The 22,603-nt window shown below is 39.7% G+C and overlaps 1 protein-coding gene and 1 long non-coding RNA gene across 4 annotated transcripts; one reads left to right on the plus strand and one right to left on the minus strand.

The window, feature by feature from the left end:
* Positions 1 to 603: 603 nt before the first annotated feature.
* On the minus strand, positions 604 to 21,739 carry LOC121674489 (beta-Ala-His dipeptidase-like). 3 transcript variants are annotated; one of them, XM_042048878.1, is made up of 14 exons: positions 20,829 to 21,739; positions 16,604 to 16,704; positions 15,139 to 15,212; positions 12,982 to 13,100; positions 12,018 to 12,161; positions 10,583 to 10,745; positions 8,959 to 9,047; positions 6,798 to 6,998; positions 5,315 to 5,399; positions 4,603 to 4,763; positions 3,073 to 3,237; positions 2,813 to 2,954; positions 2,260 to 2,407; positions 604 to 1,420 (listed from the first exon to the last, which is right to left on the minus strand). In XM_042048878.1, the coding sequence occupies exons 4-14, from the start codon at positions 13,057 to 13,059 to the stop codon at positions 1,315 to 1,317; spliced, it is 1,482 nt and encodes a 493-aa protein (XP_041904812.1). In that variant the 5' UTR covers positions 13,060 to 13,100; positions 15,139 to 15,212; positions 16,604 to 16,704; positions 20,829 to 21,739; the 3' UTR covers positions 604 to 1,314. The 3 variants fall into 3 exon arrangements, with proteins under 3 accessions (XP_041904812.1, XP_041904811.1, XP_041904814.1); XM_042048877.1 differs by lacking the exon at positions 15,139 to 15,212 and having other exon boundaries at positions 21,386 to 21,739; XM_042048880.1 differs by lacking the exons at positions 10,583 to 10,745; positions 12,018 to 12,161; positions 12,982 to 13,100; ... (1 more) ...; positions 16,604 to 16,704; positions 20,829 to 21,739 and having other exon boundaries at positions 8,955 to 9,026.
* LOC121674492 lies at positions 18,085 to 19,414 on the plus strand. The gene is made up of 2 exons (XR_006019640.1): positions 18,085 to 18,224; positions 18,646 to 19,414. It is a non-coding gene; the product is annotated as an uncharacterized LOC121674492 (long non-coding RNA).
* Positions 21,740 to 22,603: the final 864 nt, after the last annotated feature.

A 22,603-nucleotide genomic window follows, 5' to 3' on the forward strand; every position in this document is an offset into this window, starting at 1 on the left:
GTACCCTGGATTATTACTGTTCCCAGATCTCTTAAAAGGCCAGCTACTTTTATGCCCAGCTCCTATAAATTTCACAGGAGCTACTGAAGATCAGAAGCTTGGTTGTGGTTTTTTTATTCAGCCAAGGCTTTTATCCTAATAACTTCCCACATCATCTGTTCATACAAGTTATCTGCAGTACTATAGTCCCTTATATAGAATTCCACATCCACATCTTTGTTCTTGCAGATTTTTGAAGGAAGATAGCAGGAGAGACAGGAAAGATCCTAATTACTTTCTGTAATTTAATTACTGTCATTTTTGTAACAGTAGGGATAACACTACCGGTTCAGCTGGTTTGGTTGTGTGTGAATTAATTATGTTAGAGTAAAAATCACATTTTAAATTTAAAAACTCTAGATTTGAATTGTGAGCTTTGTGCTGGATGTTTTGCCTAAACAGTAAACAGAACTCTCAACTAATGTGTTTTCATTTCAAAATGTATCATTTGCTTTTGACTTAATTATTAATGCAAACTGATGCTTTAAATGTAATTAAAAACAAGCAGTTGCTAATCGGGTGGGAAAATACCCTTCTGGTGACAGAGTTTGGCCAGCACAGATGTTTACAAAAACTTCTTTTTATTGTATGGAAAGAAAGTCACATGAAGGGAACATTATTTAGTGATTCTTAAAACTGCTCACAGCACAGTAAGAGGAGATTTGGATGAGATGGAAGGCAGAATCCAGAGCTGGAAATGTTTATTTATTGTTGCAGTTCTACTGACCTTGGTGATTATACGCAGAAATAGATATTAATAGGCAAGTCTTCACATCAAACTCAACAAGCTAATTTCATTGCATTTCCTATTTAAAGCCTTCTGTGAAGGACAGGGAAGAGATTAATTTGATAGTGTAACTTTCTTCAACTAATTACATAAGTGAAATTTTACGTATTGTTGGGAGGAAACTACAGTGTTGTGTATTGCTCATATTCAGAAACTGGTAGGCAGGATGAAGAGTGATACTACAAAACAGAAATAAAGTCATTTTGATAAAATGGAGGTAAAAATTCCCTTTGTCCTGAAGTTTAAAACGAAAATGTATCACATTCTGTTCATCAAGAATCAATTATCCCTAACCCTATTTTATAGCATTAGGGATAAGATCACTTGATTGATCATATCACAAATGCATGCAGTTTAATAGTATGCCAAGAAATAGCATGGCATTTATATTTTTTTTCCCACCAATTCACAGCCACTGAATATGTGATTTATATGTTTAATATAAGTTAGAAAGTTTAAGAAAGTGCTTTGCTGATTTTGTTGGTCTGTCAGTTGATAGTCTCTCTGTGGGAAGTTTCATGTAAGGTCTGATGTAGCTTTGATATCTCCAGGAAAAAAGCTGCAAACAATTTGGTTCCTTCAATATAGTTGTGTCTGTGAAAAAGGAAAGAAAGACAAGGAAATCCTGTCAGGTTGTCCTGCTCTTAAAATTAGAAACATAGTCCAGTGAAGTTTTATGAGACTTCAGTGGAATTTGCAAGATTGGTAACCCCAAAAAATTACCCAGGGCACAGGAATGCTGGATATACTTCAATTTGATACTCCTCTGGAAAACTTTTTCCGGGTTTATATCCCCAAATTGTTATTATCTGTAGACAGCAGCATTGATGTTTTAATGAGGGGAAACAAAAAGTAATTTGAGAATTATTGTAGGATTCTCCAGTTTCCAGAGTTCAGCATGAGTTGACTCAGAACCTGCACAACAGTTCAGGCAGCACACTGAAAGTGCTTACGATACCTCCAACAATGAACACCAGCAGCAAGTTTAAGCTTTTTTTGTATAACTACACTAGTTTTGGTCCCTGGACTATAAATACATCTTTATAGCTGTTTCTACTGAAAACCACCAAAATCCTTACATAACCATGAGTGTCTATGACTGTCACACTTCAAAACAGATGCTGTGTCAGAAGAGTGCCCACCCGCGCAATCATCTTTCAGACCAGAGGCAAATTTCATTGCTAGTGAAATGAAAATTGCCAATGTGATGAATTTAAAGACTGAGCAGACACCTCATGAAAACTGTATAATAGTATGTGATAGACCGAGAATTTTGCTTTCTGCTCAGCCCAGCAATGAGTTTGCTGGAGACAGTAGGTTTGGACTATCCAGTGCACAGCAAAGCTTCCCATCTGGCCATGGTCATTCATGGGTACCAAGGGACTTCAGTTCTCCCCCTTCTCTGATAGCAGAAACAGACAAATAAAAGAAACCTGCTTATTTTCTCATTCTGGGAATGCTCCCCATCGTCGGCTGCTCCAATCGGAAGCATCATCACACTTTTCTGTGTTATAGTCTGAAACATTCTGGCAATAGGAACTGTTGAGCCATCACGAATGAAATCTGGATCTTCTCCAAAAACTGAAATACATGGGAAGAATGAATTAATAAATACGTGTAATCCAGGTGTTTTTCCTCTGCTACTGTATATTTAAGCAAAGACCTGATACTAAGTGCTTCTGAGTAGAAATAGGTTTGAGTGTGTAGCCAATTGATTTCACAAATCAGCTCTGGTTTATAAACCTCTGGTTTCTTATCATTACAAAAATAAGTAATGAGGTGTTTTGGCTACTCCTAATAAACATATCGAAATTCAGCAAGGTGTGGAAGATGTTGATGAGTTGTTCTATCAAAATCAGTGATATTTTTAAGGGTAAATGGCTGCAGCACTGAAATTGGGAAATCTCTTCTATTGCTGAGCACAATGCCCCTGCACAATTGCAAACATATTAGGAACAGAAAAAAAAAAATTAAAAAGGAACACACCAGTTTTTATTGCTCTTCTTGCTGCTTTATACAGTAGATCATTAACATCAGCAAGCCAGGGCTTTGCACCCAAAGGCATAGACACTTTCAGTTTGTTTGGACTGTTCCTCTTGGAAAAGACACCCTCCAAGTGTTCCACCACCTACAGGGAAAATACTTTTCAGTCAAAAGCTTTCATTCTTCTTGCAACTCAAGCTTATACCCACATAAGAGGGACTTAGTTTCCACAACAGAGGCCAAAGAAAAGGTTTGTTTCTTACCTGTTTTTTCACAACCGAAAGGTCCATGTGGGGGACCTGACGGATTGAGAATTTGCCAATTACTTTTGCTGGAATGACTGTTTTAATTCCTGGTTCATGGAAAGCTCCTTCAATCCCATGAACAGAGAGAGAGGGGTAACGCCACAGGTGTAGGAGTATTTCTTCCTTAAAAAGAAAAATTTTTGAAAATATAAGGGATGATGCTGGAGCCATTCACAATTGACATAAACAAGTTTTTTCCATCCTAAAATTTGTATTTTGAGATCTCTGTGTTTTAAAGATGTTTGATTTTTAATTTAAACCCATGCATATGTATTTTCATTTTTAAAAAATCCTACTACTTTCAGTCATAGAAAGATTTGGGTGGTAACAGCTTTTCATGAAAAATAAGAAAAATAGAGCATTGTTTTAAAATGTCTTGGAAGTTAATTTTCCTAGTGCAAAGTAGGACCAGAACAACTTCTGATCTGACTGCCTGTTTATCCCACAACTTGTCACTGGAAAAAACATTCAGCCAGACCCATCCCAGATGATACCAGTGAAGAAATTCTAGTAATGAACACTAAATAACACAGTAGGAAAGATGATAATTTTCAGTAACCAAGTTTTTCTGGAGAAGATGCAGAGGGGAAATAAAACTATTATGATATTATTCTAAGGAAAATAGGAGAAATATATAAATTATAAACTGGTCTTCATGCAGAATCTCAGGGTGCTGCTGCTTTCCTTCAGTTTTATGAGATTAGACCTTTATCTACACATAATGTTTATGTCAATTCATCCTCATATATGTAAAGCATCAAAACTTAGATAATGTAGTTACATTATATTTTTGTATTACTAATTCTTACAGACTAGCTTTAGGTAATTTGAAAACATTTTCATGGAAATAAAAGCATCCATGTTAGTAGAACTTACACCAGAATAATTATGATAGTGATAAAAAAATTAATCAACTCCTTTCTCCCAGCTGCCAATCTTGTGCAGAGAGACCTTTCCAAGCCAGCCCTTACCTGCTGGTTTTTTATTTGGGATATAATTTTTAATTGCTGGAAAGGAGAGGCTTGTAGCTTTGGATGCTTTTTATGGCAGACTTGGCAGATATCAAAATCTGTATTAAACAAATAAAAACCACCCAAAACATACCTGCCTAAAGCTGCCTCCCATTATTTCAGAGCTGAATACAACTTCTTTCCTACTATGTAACCTAAATGTAGGCATTTTAATGCATCTTTTATTTGGCTGTTTAGGCTTGGGGGGAGAGAAGGGGTAGGCAAGGAAGGAAGAATTATACTGGTTTGCATTATTCCTTTTCATTGATTTTTCACATTTCAGATCACTTTCCCCAGATGCAGTGCCTTACATTATCAGCAGACTAATTTTATTTACCTTTTACTTCTCAGTGCTCCTTTATTTTATTTTGAGCTTGCCATTGACTGAAAATATCTTTCAGTTTGTCTTTCTACATAAATGCTACAAATAAGTTATTTAAATTCTTTCTGCTGAGTGTTCATACAAATTTTATGTTACCTTGGTGCTGTAGAGGAATTTTTTCACACCACAATTAATTCTATGTTCCTCTAGATCAAATTCAATCGATTCATATAATTTCCTTTCCTCCTCTGTCAGGGCAGCAACACTGTCGTAGATTCCAGGGATCTGAATACGACCTGTGGAATCCACAAGGCTGTCTACAAAATAAGATACAGATATCAGTACAAGTGCAGCTTATTTCTTTCCCTTGGCAATCATAACACTCTTTCCCTTCAACCTAGCTCTTTACCAAATTAGTAAGCCTAACAACTGTTTGCATCTGTCAAGTTGCAACACCTAACTTGATATATTTGCATATTTATTAAGAAAACCATTGAGCTGCTGTTTGTGTGTAGTGTGTGGTGTGTCAGCCCAGCTTCTAACATGAAAACATCATCCTACTGAGATACAAATCAGCATTAAAAAGCCGGGTTTTGCTATCTGTGTATGTATTAAAGTTGCCTGTAATCGTTAAATGTTCTTAATTGACGCGTGACTGACATCAGCTTAACATGTCTGAAATCCTGGCCTTACTGGGGACATCCCCTTCCTCAGTTGCTGCCACCATAGCTGTGTTGAGGTTTGGAAACCTGGGAATCTTGCTTCAATTAGACTTGCCTTACAACAATTAAACGTGGCCCTGACCTTCATTAGGCTGATCATGGGCATCACTGCCCAGCTGCTCCCGAGCAATGATGTGCGTTATTACCCAGCAGCGCTATCAGGTCCAGCAGCGGCTCGTGAATGATGCCTCCAAAAGTTCCAGAGTGAAGGTCCTTGCTGCCACATTCAACCTGTACCAAAACCACTGGTTACATATGAACACTTGCTACCTTATTCTTCTGTGAATGTTTGTTTTCCACAGTGACTGGTGGTTCCAGCTTTTTTAAACAAGACCACAAATGAGCAGAAAATATTTATTATTTTCTAAGTAATAAATGGAAAACATCATGTCAGGAACAGGCTGCTTTGGCAAAGAGAAGATGGAGCTCTGTTGTCAACACCAGAGAGAGAAATTCAGCTGTCTGTAGCACTTAAACGTTTGAGAGCAAGGGTGCCCCTCCACTCCCTCTTTTGCTTGAGTAAGATTAAAGATATCATACATTAAACATTTGCATATTACTGTTTCTAACATTGGAGAATAAATTCTTCAAGTTGTGTACCCTTTTTATTTAATGCAAAATCTTCTTGAAAAAAGGCAAAAATTCATCTTGTTTTATATTAAGAATATATGTCCAACCTTAATTCCGGATTGCAACAAATAAAAATTTATGTCTCTTGAATAGCAAGGCTTTAGAATAGAGGCATTTGAGTTATTAAATGGGTTCTTTTTCTAGACACATTTTCATACTTGGGTTTATCATAAAATATTTTCCTGCAAAGGACTTGTTTATTCTTCTCAAAACCTCATTACAGCTAACTGTCTACTAACAGGGAGAGATCATTTTTGATGTTTTAATAGCATCATTTTTCTTAACCAAGACTTAGAAGAATTGAATCAAGGCTGCCAAGGCTCTTTTGGTTAAAACAAAATTCATTCTTTTTCAGACATAAAGGTTAATGCAGATTTTTCTTTAGTTCTCAAGTTCTTTAATCTTCTCTGTGAATTCCTTTCATGCTTCATCAGGAAGCATTTCCAGATGAGAAATTTCTGCTCTTTATTTCACAGTAGCTCACACTGACTGCTGAATATAGCATGTTGGCTACAGTGAACTTTATTTGTTCCTGCCAATGGTTACAAAAATTTTGTGTGGCTTTTAAACCCAGAGATCCAGCCAAACTGAGTCCCTTTAGGCTGATTCATTGTACTAACCAGTATCTGCTGCAAAAGGGCAGAGCAGCAGAAGGGATGGTTTTAGAGAGAGCTGGAGTGTCAGGTGCAGGGGTGGTGCTGCACGAGAGTTGATATGCAGAGGGGAGGATGAGAAAAGACTGGAAGAGTGGCAGGAAAGTAATGCATGAGGAGAGGAATCAAGGGGAGAAATGATTGAAGAGAAGCTAATGGAAGCAAATAAGGCTAATTGAATTGAAATGAGGAGGGAAATCTGCAGAAGCCAAAAGGGATGCAGAAGAAAGCTCTGTACTTGTAAATATTAAGCCTTCCTTCAGTCTTTCTCTGCATGCAGAGGTAATTACAGCTACATCAGTGCTATCTGTCAGAGGCCCAGCTCAAGTGAACCTGTGTCCTTTACCTCCACAAAGAAGCAGGCATTTCCCCGACTCCCATAGGTAAGGGCGGGCTTCTTGTTGCTGAGCCACAGATTGTCCGAAATTACAATATAATCAACATCAGAGAAGAAGCTCTGGTTTTCTTCTTCAAGTAACTTTTCTAGCCCCAAGGATCCTGCTTCTTCCATGCCTTCAATTACAAACTTGAAGTTCACTGGCATAGCCTACATAAAAATTAGAAAAGTCTGGGTAAGAAACAAGCATTTTAAAAAACTAAAAAAAAAAAGCTTTAAAATTAGGAGCAGACTGGCTTGCTGTATATCTTGTGTTAGGAAAAGGAAGATGTAGGATAAGTATGCAGGATCTATAGCTTGATTCAGTAGAAAAGCCAGTGATGGACACATATAGGTTCCCAGAAAAACTTGTTCTTTTCCTCATGCTTTTATCTACTTTTCATTTTTAAAGGAGAGTAAGTTATATCTTTTTTTTTCTTAGTGTTTTCAGGAAACTTGCTGGACTGTCTCACTAAATGGACTTTCTCTCAGTGCTACTCAATATTCTGATTGCATTGGAAATTCTAACTGTGTAATAGCAGTTGCATTTTCACAGAAAATTTCCTGCCTCTTATATTTCGACTGTTACTGCCCATGTGGGAGCCACTGGCTGCAGTTTTCCCAACGTTGTCCATCACCAGATTTAGATGGTGATAAAAACGTTGTCAGTGATTCTACTATAATTGTCTTTTTAGCACTCATGAATTTGCAAGCCTGCTGGTTGATAAGGATGCATTTCCAAGAGTAATTAGGAGAACTTTTATTATGGAATATTGGGAGTTGAAAATGCTGACATATCCCATAGAGGACATAAATTTCAACTTAGTTTCCTATTACAATTCATTTTCTCATTAGAGGTTTTAAGATGTTTTCTCTTTTGATTCAATGCTCAGATTAAAGGCAAGAACAAATGTGTAAAATTAAATGAACTTGTGTCATGGATGGGTTCGCTGATGGTTCATCAGCTGGCCACAGAAATTTTAGAAACAAACTGTTCATGAATATTGTTTGATGGTCTGTGCTCTTTTCTAGAAAAAGGCTTCAAATGACAAAAATTTCTTTTTGCTTGCTTGTTAAAATGTCAAGATAGCTATTAGTGATTTGAAAAACTAGAAAGATGTCAGACCCATAACCATATCCACTTACAACAACTACTCTTTAGGCTAATAATGTGTGTGTTTTCTAGTGCTTAAGAGACATCGAGGTCCATTCAGTACTATAGATGCAAGAAAAGCATGTTTTCCAGAAGGCTGTAAGAGGACTTTAAAAAATCAAGACAGTGCTCAATTTGTGCCATGTCATAATGTCATAAAAGAGACACAAAACTGTTTCTCAGCACGCTAACAGAGTATGTCATGCAAATTCACCTTAAAGGATGATAGTTACCCAAGTTACAAGCTTAGAATTTATGTTCATTTAGCTTTACTTTGGGGATACAACTACTCCAAAATTATTACGTTATTTGGACATGACTATGTTGGTCATTGTAGTAATTTAGGCAAATGTCTGACCTCAGAACTATGTCGGACTCTGAGCGATTGTGTTTGTACTAGGTGAATGCACCCATTCAAAGTATTTGCTTTGATAAATCTGGTCTGTTGGTGACATAACAGCCCATTCTGGACGAACATTTTTTGATACTTATTCTCTTCACACACACACATAAATTGAAGGTATCTTGTAGGCAGACTGAACCAAAGATCAGCAGAATGTAACAGCAAAGATGAGTCTTCATGAGCATTTTGTAATGTCTGTTATTTTACCACTTTAAAAGCTCTCAGGAGAACAGGGTATCAGAGCTATGTAATGTATGTAATACATGTTGAATGCTTCCCCGTGGGTTTTCCTCTGCAGGGCAATGGCAGCAAGACTACTTACATTGCAGACAGACTGTTCAAAACAGAAATGCTCAAAGACAAATTCTTACTGGAGTGGGACCAGTGCCTTAAGTGTTGCATTAGAAATAAGCTAATATTTTAAAGTGTATGTAGTCTGTTGGGACAAAGATGTACCATCTAACCCAGGAACGTAAATACATCTCTCCAGAGATATAATAAATAATAACAACAAATAATAGTAAATAATAAAAATTAGCAATAATAATAATAAAGAAATCCTCATTGATACCTACTAACTTTAAGGCTCTAAATGTTTCCACTGCATTTATCCAAGCTAGGACAGGTCCCTTGTTGTCTGTTGCTCCACGCCCATAGAGGTTTCCTTAAAAAGAAAAGAGGAAAGTTTTTAAGCAATCTTTGAATTTTCTCTCATCACTTCAATGTAATTGGCAAATTCCAGTTTCCACAGAGGCTTTAGCAATGTGTCAAGTGTCAAAAGTGTCAGGATCTCACTGGTTCATTTTAAATAAGGTGATGAGTGTTCAGGTGTTTCCCAATGGACTGGTACACTTTTTTTCCCTTTCCTTCCTTTTATACACATCATGTTGTGGTTTCTGCTACATGCCAGTTTTTTAGCTTCACTTTTCTTCTCAGGAACTGTTTGTTCATACCAGATATGCCTGAAGGGTTTGCACAATATGCAGCTTCTGGACACATCATTCAGACCAGGTAACAAGTAGCAAAAACCCTACAGATAAATGCCATGGCAGAAATATGAAGCTACAAGTCTAAGTATGTAAATTCTTTTTCAACTGTACGTCACGTACAGTTATCGCTGTACATGAAACTGAGATCTGTCCCCGTGTATAGACTTCTGTAGCAGTCCCCACTGGATACACTGGATATACACTGAAATAAGGCAGAAGAATTATACCAGTAAGACTGTTGGGAATTGATCCCAGATGATGAGAAAGGGCAACTTAATGGTTATAGCCTGGGAATCAGGATTTCAGAGGTCTTATTTATCTGCTGACCCTCTATCCATCATTTTTGTTCCTTCAGTCAGCTAGTTGTGCTGGAAGGATAATTACGTTAAGGGGGCCTCACATTCTTCCACCACAAATGCTCCTTAGCTCCAGCATGGCAGGTCAAAGTACAAAAGTGGCATGAAGCAAGAGCAGGAGGTGCAAGGGAGGATGATGGTTGATGCAAAAATCCTATAAGAACTTTTAAGCAGAAATGGATTCTCTGTTGAATACTCTATAAAGCATCTTTAACCACACATTGCTTTTCTATGTCGCTGTTATCCCCAGAGAACAGCGAAATCACGACATAGGTCCAAGGCAAATAATATGGCCAAAGGAGAGCTAAGACCCCATTTACTGAATTGCTCTTCTTTTATGTGTAGTTCACAGTAGAGAAATTACATGATTGGCTTATTCACCCACCACCTCTGAAGGTGACAGGTTGAGCAGTAAGACACCCATTTCCAAATATTATTCTCACAAGACTGAAAACAATTCTAGTGTTCTCACAACAACCTGCAGGTGCAGAAATGGTTTACATTCTCACAAACTGTTGTCCATCCAGTTCTCATGAGAACGAAAGCTTTCACAGAGAAGCTGTGAGAAGCTGGATTTCTCTAACTGCTTTCTTATGAGAATGGAAATTTTCACAGGAAAATTCCTCTGCTCCTGCCTTTTAGCATCCACATTTCTACACCAAATATTAGGCAGTCACTGATGGGTCTCACTAGTCACAGTATAATCATCAAAGTTGAAAGCTGCTGGACATGTCCCAAAGATTTCCACAGGAGAAGTCCCTATGCTTTGGTTAAATATACAGGAACCCTTCTCCCACTCAGAACTTCAGTTGTGTGTTCAAATAATGATACAAAACTTATGAAAATATGCACACCATCGATTTCAGTCAGTGTGTAGGGGTCACTGTTCCAGCCATCTTCCTTCTTGGCAGGCTGCACATCCACATGACCATAGAAACATACAGTGGGATTTTGTGGATCCTTCCCCAGTTCCCCAAGAATCACAGAAGGCAGTGGGAGGACTTGGCCATCAGGCAACTGTGGAGAAAGGTTTAAAAAGGGCAACTAAGGAAAATCAAACCTTCTAAAAATTACAAATGTACAAAAAAATCTGGAATTCTCAGTATTGAAAATACTTCTACACTCAATTGACTCTGATTTCATTAGGTTCACAAATCTGACTGAATCAAGTTCTAACCTATTCAGAGAAACTAAGATCTTTCTCCTCAATTGTTTATTTCCTGCTGGACTTTGTAGAGCTCTTCTGACATTTTATTGTCATAAATGCCCTCCTTACTAAACTCTCACTTCCCAGCACTGGAGAAGACAGAGGCAGCCTTGTGCTGTAGAGTCTACTGTGACACTGAAGTAGTCAAAAGCCACACAAATTAATTTGGGGTTAGATTTCACCACAGACGGAGGGCAGGAGGCTTATAACTTCAAATATAGAAACCAAAAAACGTGTTGCTGGCAGGAGGCAGCAGCTGTGTCAGACTGTCTTAAAACCAGGTTAAGGCTAATCCTCTAATGTGGCTCTGTGCACAACAGAGCTCCACACAGCCCAATTGCATTCTCTGCAACTATCAAATGACATAACCTGAAATATTAAATTGTTGCTGTACTGCAGGGTCCTTGTGCTAAGAATCAGAATGCTCACCAGAAGCCTCAGAGAAAAGAAAAGGGAATCACTATTACTGAACTTTTTAATTCCTGTTAGAGGAGAAATGTAACAGCCCAGGGCAGAAAAGAGCCCACAGCTACAGTAAGGTGAGTAAATTAGAGACAAGTGCTTCTCAGAAATGAATTCCTCCCTGTTGCTTCCCAACAATCATTAAGAAAATAGCTTGGATCATTTGTCAGAAGCTCTGAAAACCAAAGATGATGCTCTAAGTAGCTAACCCTTTCTGTCTGACAACATTTTCCGTGTAAGAACTACCTCCCTCTTACGGAGTTCAATGACACATGATGCATTAATTCTCGTGCTTCATTACATACAAGAATGTAAAAACGAGCCCCAGTAAAAATCTCAGTCCTTTTTTGCAAACTGCTTTGCTCCAGTTAAAAGCATCAAACTCCCTCCTATGCACAGAACATCAGTTTGCATTTGGATCGTCTGTGTGGCTCCCAGTATGCTCTCAGTTCTCAGACCTGATTTCAGCAGGTATCATGTAGGTACACGACTACTGATAAATCTTTATCTAGCTTTCAAAAAAATAACACTATGTCATAACATACAAGTACAAAGCACTGAAAGCAATAGGTAGACCACGTGCAGATATGATGTTTTAAGTCCAAGAATCAGAGAAGCACCTGATGTGACCCCAGGTTTACTAAATGAACAGTGGCTCCCAGTGCTGCCAGTCTGTCTGCTGCCAATGCCATCATTCGTATTACTTCTTTCCTCAGATGTGGTTGAACAGAATCACTTTCCACAGCCACCCATTCCTTCAGATCCTGCACAGGAAGAAAAGTGCAGTTAGGTGATCCAGAATGTTGTTGTCCTTGGCCCTTGTATCAGAAATCTCACACTGGAAGATGGTTTCCTTTCTGTATCATCACAGCATTATCACGGATGATCTGAGGTTTCAGCATAGAGGGGAATCACTTAGATGTCTCCCCAGGGCTGAGACTCCTGATTTTCTAAACAGGGAGGGTGCTCACACTTAGGCATTCACATTGTCAACCCATGATCTAAAATCCAGTGGAAGAGAGGGTAGACTAGATACTGACTAGTTTGCATTATAGAAATTGCATTATGTACAACTTACTTTGGTGATCCTAATGAGGATTCAGAAGCGCTCATAGATTCAAAGCATAGCTGATACTGACTGACTGGACTAATTATGTTTCTCCTTTTCACAGGGGGCTGACAAAAATGAAATCACAAGCCAGCATGGGACCAAGATTCCTCTCCTTGTCAAGAGCAAACCTACAAAAATCAGTTCTGAAGCAAAGACAGAGAGCAAGCATCCTATCTGGCTTGCATCTCCCATGCAGGTGCATTTTGGCTCTGTGGAGCCTGTCTCTGAACACGCTCAAAGGATGCCCACAACCACTTCTTTGTGGAAGTCCATGCAAATGCCTCCTTCACCCCAGGGGTCCCCAGCAGTCTGTCCCCTTGCAGCCTTGCTCTGTGAAGTGCATATTGCACTCCTGATGCCAGACCTGGAACCCTGCTCATTACCTTTGTGACAAACACTCCTCTTACACGCAGAGCTCAGGCCTCTGGGGCACCAGCTCTGTGCTCATCATTTCACTGCAATATAGCTCCTACCTTGATGAAATCACTTTGGTGTGCATCAATGTACTGGAAGATCTCCATCTCCAATGCTGAAGAGGATGAGCGGGACATTGCTGCCTTAGAGAGCAGCACAGGGCTGAAATGGATGCTATCTGAAAGTTAAGGATAAAATTCAACATTACAGACATACTGCAATATACATTTCTTTTCAGCACTAGAAAGCAGAGATATTTACAAAGTGCTGAGCTTATTTAAGTCTCCTTTAATCTCCTCGAGCCAGAAGAAAGTGTACTCATTTTATCACATAAAACCTTTAATTAACTCATAGTCAAGTTGCTGAAACAAAAAATTGAAAAGTGACCAAAGAGTGAACAGCTTTAGTTTCAGCTTTATAAGAAAATTAGGGGTAACATTTTCTAAAGAAACACTTGTTGCATCAGTTTTTCAGTACAGAAACACCAAATTGTATGTTCTGGGAAGACAACCCTGAGAGAAGATTTGCAGACACCAACAGCCCAAGGGACTCATCTTTCTTTTTCTTCATTTCCAGAATCATAGAATGTCCTGAGGTAGAAGGGTTCCACATGGATCATTGAGTCCAAGTCCTGGCCCTGCACAGCACAACTCCAAGGATCACACATGTGCCTGAGGGCATTGTCCAAACACTCTTTGAACTCTCGTCAGTCTTGGTGCTGTGACCACTTCCCTGGGAAGCCTGTTCCACTGCCCAAATACCCTCTGGGTGAAGAACCTTTTCCTAATATCCAACCTAAACCTCCCCTGACACAACTCCAAGCCGTTCCCTCGGATCCTGTCACTGGTCACCACAGAGGAGAGATCAGTGCCTGCCCCTCCTCTTCCCCTCACAAGGAAGTTGTAACTGCAATGAGGTCTGTCCTCAGTCTCCTCTTCTCCAGGCTGAACTGACCAAGTGACCTCAGCCCCTCCTCATACAGCTTCCCCTCAAGGCCCTTCACCATCTTCATAATCCTGCTTCGGATGCTCTCTAATACTTTCATATCTTTCTTACATTGTGGCACCCAAACCTGCCCCCAGCACCCGAGGTGAGGCCACTCCAGTGCAAAGCAGAGCAGGGCAATCCCCTCACTTGCTCAGCTGGTGATGCTGCACCCCAGGACATGATTTTCCCTCCAGACTGCCAGAAGAAGGGAGAAAAATGGATTCACTGACACACATTCCATATTTTACATGAATAAGGGAAAACTAGAAATAAGAGAATAAGAGAATAAAACTAGAATAAGAGAATACTAGAAAACAAATAGCTTTTGTGGTTGAATAATATCAGTGTCAATATGGAAACACTTGATAGGTGCAGAAGTCGTTTAGTACTTGCAAACCTCTCTGCCATCTTTTTTTTTTTTTATGAGATAAGGTTTTAAAGTGTGTTTTTCTAATTCCTGCAGTTTTTCTTTCACATTTGCTTGAAGTTGTTGCTGTAGTGTCTTAAATTGGTATTAGCAGAGTAAACCTTGGATGGCTAAATATTTGGTTGGGTTAAATTCAGAACAGCTGCTGTATCAGGCTGTGATGGGATGGACTCCAAGGTCAAAACTCAATGCTTTCATTCTAAAAATATTCTATACTGATAACAAAAGGTATAGTTGCAGGTCTATCCATAACTCCTTAACTTTGATGCATTGCTAAGGTGATAGGCTATGGTAATATTAATAATTTCAATTATGTTTCTCTGACAGAGAAGGAAGATTGAAAACCCAAGCATGATGAACAAGATGAGGGAAGCATTGTTCACTTTGGCTGGAGATCCTGGCTGTATGAAGGATGGGCCCCATTTTCCAACGTTCCCGTAGAAGCAAGGTTACGAGGTTTACTTCGCTCTCTGAAGTGAAGCTTTGAGAAGGCCTCTGACAGTAGATATAATTCCCAGTATCCAGTTCCTGATATCTCTTGACACTGGAAACACTGGTATTGAAAGTGACCAAATGCTGATTTTACAGGAGAGTGAAGCTGCAAAGCACTGCTATGGAGATGACTTGTTAACCAAGACAAGAAAATCCAAATTTGGGGGTGGTTTTTAGGATGGAGAGATTAAATTTAGCTGTATTATTTAAATATAGAAATATTTTTTAAATACTAAACCGCAATTTAAAGTGATGGTCAAAGTACCATTTTCTTCTCACATTGTTTTCTCCATAAAACAGTAAACCCTACCTCCAAAGAGGTGGATCTTATCAACAATCCCCTTCCAATATTTTCATCACCAGTCACAGCAGCAGCAGTTTGTCCTAAAGCAAAAGGGATTATTGAAGGAATTTTTGAAGCAAGCATGGGAAAAAAAATCAGGACACTTTAGGAGAGACAAAGCAGCTTCTAGGATTTAGCAACAAAGACCTGGTAGAGAATGAGGTTTTCATAGTTTGGGTTACAGTCATCTTTGGATTGAGCTTCTGCAGGTAAGGCTTAAGAGGAGGAATTCTGCAATTACTTAAAAGCCTCAGTCTGGCTATTTCATCCAGCCTTGAACTGTGCAAGTGGCTGCAAATATTTGGCAACTGAAATCCATTTTACAGAGGGCAATAGGAGTTAGGAGTGCAGACCACAGGCATCGTCAGGAGGACTTCCTAGGCTGCACAGGGCAGAGGAGAGAAGACCATGAGTCCCAGACTGGGGTGGTGGTAACTGGACCCTGAGTTTCCTGGCACAGACAAGACACTGTCACTTGTGGGACAGTGCCTGGGGAGACACAGGAGGGCATTTGAGCCGAAACATTGCAGGCCATGCTCAAAAGGGGCTCAGGGTACAGGGAGATGGTCAGCATTGGGTAAAAGCTGAGCATGGAGGCCATTTATGTTGTTTGCTTCTCTTTTTGTCGCTGTGTGCTTTTGGGGGACCAGGCAATGGCTCTGCGAGGTTGCTCAGTCTCACTTGAGCCAGCAGTGGGTCCCAGGAGGGCAAAGTTTACCTTCAGGCTGGTCCTTTTGACAGGTACAGTGTATTCCACCTGGGAGCTGGGTCTCACAGAGGGGAGGCTTGCTCCCACACGAGCTGAGGAGAGGATGGGACCGCTCTGGGTGCATTTGTGAGAGGCTCCAGAAAAGTGCAAGGCACTGCACCTTCACCCCAGAAAAAAGTGATAGGAATAGGAATTATACAGGGAGCATTCATCCAAAGGTGGGATGAAACCTAGTTTTGCCATGGTCAAGAAATCCCAGGATTTTAATCAGATTTTCATCTAGAGAGACATCATGGCCATTATCTTCATTTACCACAAAGCCTGCTGGATGCCTCAGTTTCACATGTATTTCACTCGTTTTTCTACCTTGCTATTTCCAAACCTCAGTTTGGAAAACATTTACAACAGAGGCCACTGAATACACACTCCTTTAACCCTACCATAGAAGACTAGACAGGCTTCTCAGGTTCACTTATGTACAAAATAAATCTTTTGGTTATGCCACACTTGAAGAAGGAGGATCATAGCAGAGGTCAGAAAATGGCTGCTAAAGGCACCAAGCTCTTGCAATGGATTTAAATATCAGTGTCTCCATCACATGAAATTTCCCCTCCTTCTATTCAAATATTCGATATTGCTGAATTCTATGCATTTTCACTCTAAAAAAAAGAGTATATTTATATATATAGTTGACACCTTATGGTGACTGGAATGAACACGTACCTTTTAATGTCAGAATCACAAAAGGACTGCTTGCTTTTACAGAGGATGTGTGCTGTGGTGCTGGTATCTTTCTCTTTTTGTCTTGGTTACGTGCAAATGACCTGGAAAGATACAGACAAGAGACCTATGTCTTCGTCATGTTTCATTAGCATTTAACTGTTTAAGAAAATGAATCAAGGAAGCTAAAATGCTGTGAAGGGGAAAAAAAAACCAACCAACCAAGCAAAATATCCTAGGGATTTTTGGAATTATTCTGTGATATTTTTGAAACAGATCAAACTTCAAGAAAAGATCATAGAATATCACAAAAATACTTCCTTTCATAAACAAAAGTAAGGAACAGTGGCAAAGTTTGGAAAACGAACGTGAGGAGATACAGAGTAGCAGAGTGCAAAAAATGTTAATAATTCAAACAAGAAATTAGGTAGCAGCTATGCTTTGCTGTAGTAGAGGGAAGGAGGGAGGGGAGTAGCTGGTGGAACTTCTTGTTAATGCACTACTAATACACGGGCAGTGCTGCTCAGGAGTGTTTGGATCACAACTGGAAAAGCTTGTGTTGAAAAGGGAGTCGGTTTAATAAAGCTGCAGAAAGATTTCAGACCAGGCTGAAATATCTCAGTGTCATAAGGAGGGGAAAAATGGTTCGAAAGGATGATAAAGACGGGGGGGATATCAAACAAAGACTTCAGTGTTCAATGTCAAGTGTATTTTATTTGATGTCATTTTAAGGAGCAGTTGCTGCTCTATAGAAAAATGTAGTATGCCTATTTTTAGAAATAATACATGACAGTCAGTTGTGCACTTTCTCTTCCTTCCTTCTTCAATAGTAAGAACATTTTGTCTTTCATCCTCCCATCCCATTAAGCTGTTAAAAGAAAACTTAGTGTTCTTCCACAGTGATTTAACAAGAAATCCAAGTTGATTCTTTAACTAGGATGATTCTTAGATAAAATATCAACTAAACTTACAAACATTTGAGAAGCAGCTCCTGAACGTGCTTTGAAAGCCTCCTTGTCTCTCCTGAAGCGTGTGCTTCATGCGCTTCCCTCCCTGTGACTCAGCGTTTCAGGTGTGTGCAGGGAGGAGGGTGCCAGTGAAAACTGAACATTGGGTTGCAACCAACCCAGAGAAAAACAAAGTCAGGACTCACCTGGTTTGCAAATAACATAAAGTACATTTGACATGAAAGGTAGGCAGTAGGTAGTAATTTACCAAATCGATGGTGGACTCCTTTGAAAGGAACCTTCCCTCTAAGCAATCACCATCCCGGAAGATAACTGAGATAATGGGGTTATTTTTTAACTTCCTTTAACAATATTCATTGATAAGTGGCATACCTTTGGTGGAAACAGGCAATCAAGCCACAGTCACCTCTCCAGCTGAGTAAGTGAGACCCTTGGCAGAAGAGGATGACAACTCTTCATGTGGCAGCTCTCAAGCCCAGCCTTGACCATGTGCAGCTGCTGTTGTCTTAATGACCAGGAGCTGCAGAGATCCAGACACTTGCAGGGGAACGAACACCAGCTCACAGCACCTGACTGCATTTGGAGATTATCAAAGAAGTATCATCCAAATCAATAGACTGCGTAGCAGCAGTGAAAATATCTGGTGGGAAGCATAGGTAAGGTCTGCACTTGCTGGCAGGTGACACTGCAATGCCCAGTGCTATTTCCAGCACTCAGCTCTTAAAGTGTTGCAACGTGAGTTGCCTGAATGGTGTTTTGGAGAACGGCAGTGGCCAGCCCTGCCCGTGCTCAAGCCAACCCTTTAGAGAAAAAAGTGAGACCCTGTTTATCAGTCCTGTTTTGCTGTAATACAGATGATATTTAAAAAGAAAGTCCTTATCTCTAGGTGCTCCACTTTGAAGCTGCCTTTGTTGCTGATGATGAGACCCTGAACTGGAAAGGTCTCCTCTTTCACCTGCAGAACAGGGACATTTTATCTCAGTTTACTGATAAGTTCTGCAGTTAATGAAGAGATAGTTTTAAGTTAAAGGTTAATTTTTGGTTTAGATGCTCACTTCTGCCTCTCTATCAAAGCAGGATAGCCAAATCAATAATAAGTCAAGTCATAAGAAATTTTCCTATCTCCTTTCCCTCCTGGAAGTCCAATATCCCAGCAGGAATCCCAGTGCCAGAAAGGACTTTAGCACTGCTGATAAGTGTTACTACTTTACCGTAGTATGTTGGAAGACTGAGAGAAAAGAGGTGGATTTTGCTTTGACTTGAAAAGTGGAAAAGAAAAGGATACATTTCTGTTAAGGCAAAGCCTTTCTCCCAGGAAGCATTATTGCCCTTTCTGCCCAGCGAGGAGGAGTAATTCACCATTTACCTAAGAAAATTTTCTGCTCATTGGTTTGCAGTAAGATAAACATGGGCATAAAAATATTCTTCCTGGAAAGACAGCTATGCTGGCTCTTGCTCTTTTCATGGCAAAAAGGTTTGTAGGAAAATACTGTGGGATGTGCAGTACTTGTACTTAGATGCGGATAGCCTCACCATCTTCTTGCTGCCAGTTCTCCACTGCAGAAGGGAGAACTCCTGAACTTGTAGTAAATTTTAGGTGCTTGAGTCTGCATACAAATTTTACCCTTAACGCCCTCTGCCCATTTTGAAAGGACCTCTATTGACATGGTCAAATTCAGTAATAAGCAAAATAAGGTAACAAGTAATAATGGAGGTCCAGGTTCTGTCTCACAGCCTTACAAAGACCTTTTTTTAAGTACTCGTTCTTCACTTGATTAATGTGTAAAAACTTGTTTGCAAATGAAATGCAAAATTTGGGGGGAAATTAAATGTTTACTTGCATTTATTTAAAAGAATTCTATTTTTATATGAATCCTGCCTTCATTTATCCTAGTTTTAAGTGTTTCACACTGGAGTTCTTCCTGAATTAGAACAGTACAAGTGAGATTAAAAATAGGTCTACCATATCTAGTAGATCCATTCAACTATTTGCTTATTTATCACATAGTACTACTGAGGAACTATACTATCGTGGAAAAAAAAGCTATTATTACTTTATAGCTTAGTATTTCATTGCTAATTGCCCCTTATTTTATAACCTATAACCTGGAACAAGGTTTAAGGTTCACAATATAAGGGATTTATTTTGTTATTATCTTTATTGCATTTATGGGGTATCATAAATATTGCCAACATTGTTTAGAAGGATTTTTAAATGTAGGGAGGTTTATCTCTTTAACAAAAATGCTCTTTGATGGTAGCTTATTAATTACAAGAAACGAAAGAACCAACTCGAATAGTTTGGCTGAGTATCCTCTTTGGGATACAGTAAGGGTTTAAGCAGGATGAAGTAGACTGATTAAAGGAAAATCAGAGCAGAACTAAAACAATAGGATAAAGGAGGGAAAAGCATCACTGGCTTTTTTCTCTTGTGTTTTGAAAATGTAAACAGTCTAGGGCAGAGATGGTCACCTACTTCGTGTTTCTGTTGCTACTTCAGGCCAGAGTATAACACCCTCACTTGGTTACACAGTGATGGTACCTTCACTTCACTGGCACCTTCAGCAGAATTAGCATGCTTTAATTGTTATCTTAATTAAAAGGGTATCTTAAATAATTACAATCTTAAGTTTGAGTGAGCAAATATGTAAGAAATACGCTGTTAGGAGCAATATTTCACTGACAGAGAAATGATATGATGGTTTTCAATGTTACCTGTCACTCTATAAGCAACTACCTCTAGTTCAAGCCAGCTATTTTTCATTTCTTGGAAGTGTATTGCAGAAAAGCAGGAATGGTATTGTCATGTCATAATCAGTGGTACCTGGTTATTATGGCAGCTTACTGTCATTTCTCAATATACTCCCTAAATATAACTTATCATCACATCCCAGAGCTACTGGTGTGGAATGGAGAGGTGCTTTCATACAATTCTGCAAATCTCTCTCCCCTACAGGTATTTCTACATCCCTGTGCAGCAGCAGCAGCAAGCCCTTCCACCTCTTCATTCCTTCCCACTTCACACTGCAGTTAGAAGAGTATTTCCCAGCCACCACCCTTCAAGATAATCACAGCTGATGTCAAAACACAAGTTAAGCAACATTGTCCACTGTGAGAGCTTGTCAACAGTGGAGTGAGACTGTGCTGGTAGAGAGGAAAAGATCCCCAAGACCCTGAATTAGCAGTTGTTACCTGGATGTCGATAATCACCACCCGGGTATGTCAGTGGAAGGAGATTGATTTAGAAAAGGTCCCCTTACCCAGGCAGGAGATGCTTCACGAGGATCGTTGGCTGCAGACTGTGCTCTGTACAGACCAATGATGCTCAGCACCTTCCAGGAGCAGGGCCACAAAGATTTGAGGTACTCTGTGGAGGAAGGGCAGTAACACGGAGCCCTCTCACCACCTGGTGGCTCATTCAGCAACCTCTCTGTACCCAGAGCTCCAAGCATGCAGGCTTTAAGTGATAAGAGAAACAAACAAGTTCTTGTCCAGTGCGAATTCCAATACATTGCTCTGAGTCCTGAGATAGGAGACTGTCCAATTTTTCCAAAAGCACCACTGTAAATTCATTTGGCTTAATGATTAAGCAAAATATTTTCAGATATTAATCACACTGAAATGATGGCGAGAGGTTATTCCCATGTTAATATCCTTCAGACAGCTTTTCTCAGCCAAATAGCAACAGTATTCCTTAGGGATGATTAATACTCTCCTTGCAGGTGAGGCTTTTATCCAGCTGATAACTCATAGTCATTCCCAAACGGACACATCAGAGACTGGCTTTTTGGGCTCACAGAGTAAAGCTGACACTCACCATACAGCACTTTGTTCATGCAGCTCTTCACACTGCCTCCTCTCACTTTCCATGAGGTCCAGGAATTGGCAGAGTCAGGGCATGAGTCACTGAGGTGGTGCTGTGCATGGTGTCCTTCAAGGCACATGTCTGGAGCACCACAAAGTTAACTCAGTTTGACACTTCGCTGACTTCTGCATCTTGGCCGGGTGTCCCAGGAGCCACAGCCTCTGAAGAGAGGCTTAGGAGTATTTTTCCACTGCAGTCCTCCTGTCATTGAAGTGTATTTGGGAGAAGGCCAAGGCGAGCGGAGGTTCTTCTCTTGACAAACACAAGCTCTTTTAAGCTTAAATGCAGAAAAAAACATAGCTTAAATATAAGCTTCCTTAAGCTAAAATATCTGATACCTAAAAGAACCCACTGTTTATACATTTATGAATATATACACACACACAAGTTGCCACTTGCTAACTGATGTGACCATTGCAAAGCTTTTGTGGCTGTGACCTCCTCAAGGAGGAGTGAGAGCTGTTTCATAGCACATATCTTTTATCAAAGTGCCCCTGATGATAAGGGTAAAGCACCTTCCTCAGGAGCCCAGAGGAAATGCCCATTGAACGAGGGCTCTGCACCACTCACATGTTGTGCACCTCGTGCCAGCCATGGGCCATTTTGTGAAAAATGTGACAGCACCTCAACAAAAACAGAAAGATAATTACAAGACTGGAGCACTTCATTAGAAAACTGGTTCATATCTGAACATCTTAATTAAGCACCTGCACACAGCTGCTGAGCCTGCTAACAACTGAGGTGGATGCACAACTAGTGGATCAGGATCTTTAATTGAGTTGCTATAAACTTAATTACGATTTCTCTGGAAAGTAGTTCCCTACTCATTCCACTCCTTCTCTACAGACAAGTATTTTTGCTCTCTTTGTTACAGTCTTTTCAAGCAGAGAAGTTTCTCATATATTCAAAGGCCTTTAAACAAAACTGTAGCAAGTGCCTTGACACGCCTTAAAAGGCAATGATGACTTTTCATTTTCAGTACTATAGAAATCCCAATATTTAGAACTAATTTTTTTTTATAGCTCCTAACTTCTAAGAAAATGACAGTTCTGCAAGTCACTCGTTTGGATATAAGCCATTAATCCCACACACTGAGTGCCTAAATCCTTATTTAAATTATGAAATTTTGGTTGAAGTATTTGAGGTAGTTCACGAAGATGCATAAAGTTT

This window comes from Corvus kubaryi, unplaced genomic scaffold (genome assembly GCF_017639235.1).
Source record: "Corvus kubaryi isolate FWS band 111438036 unplaced genomic scaffold, C.kubaryi_AGA036_p1.0 68, whole genome shotgun sequence".
In the NCBI taxonomy this organism is placed as follows: domain Eukaryota; kingdom Metazoa; phylum Chordata; class Aves; order Passeriformes; family Corvidae; genus Corvus; species Corvus kubaryi.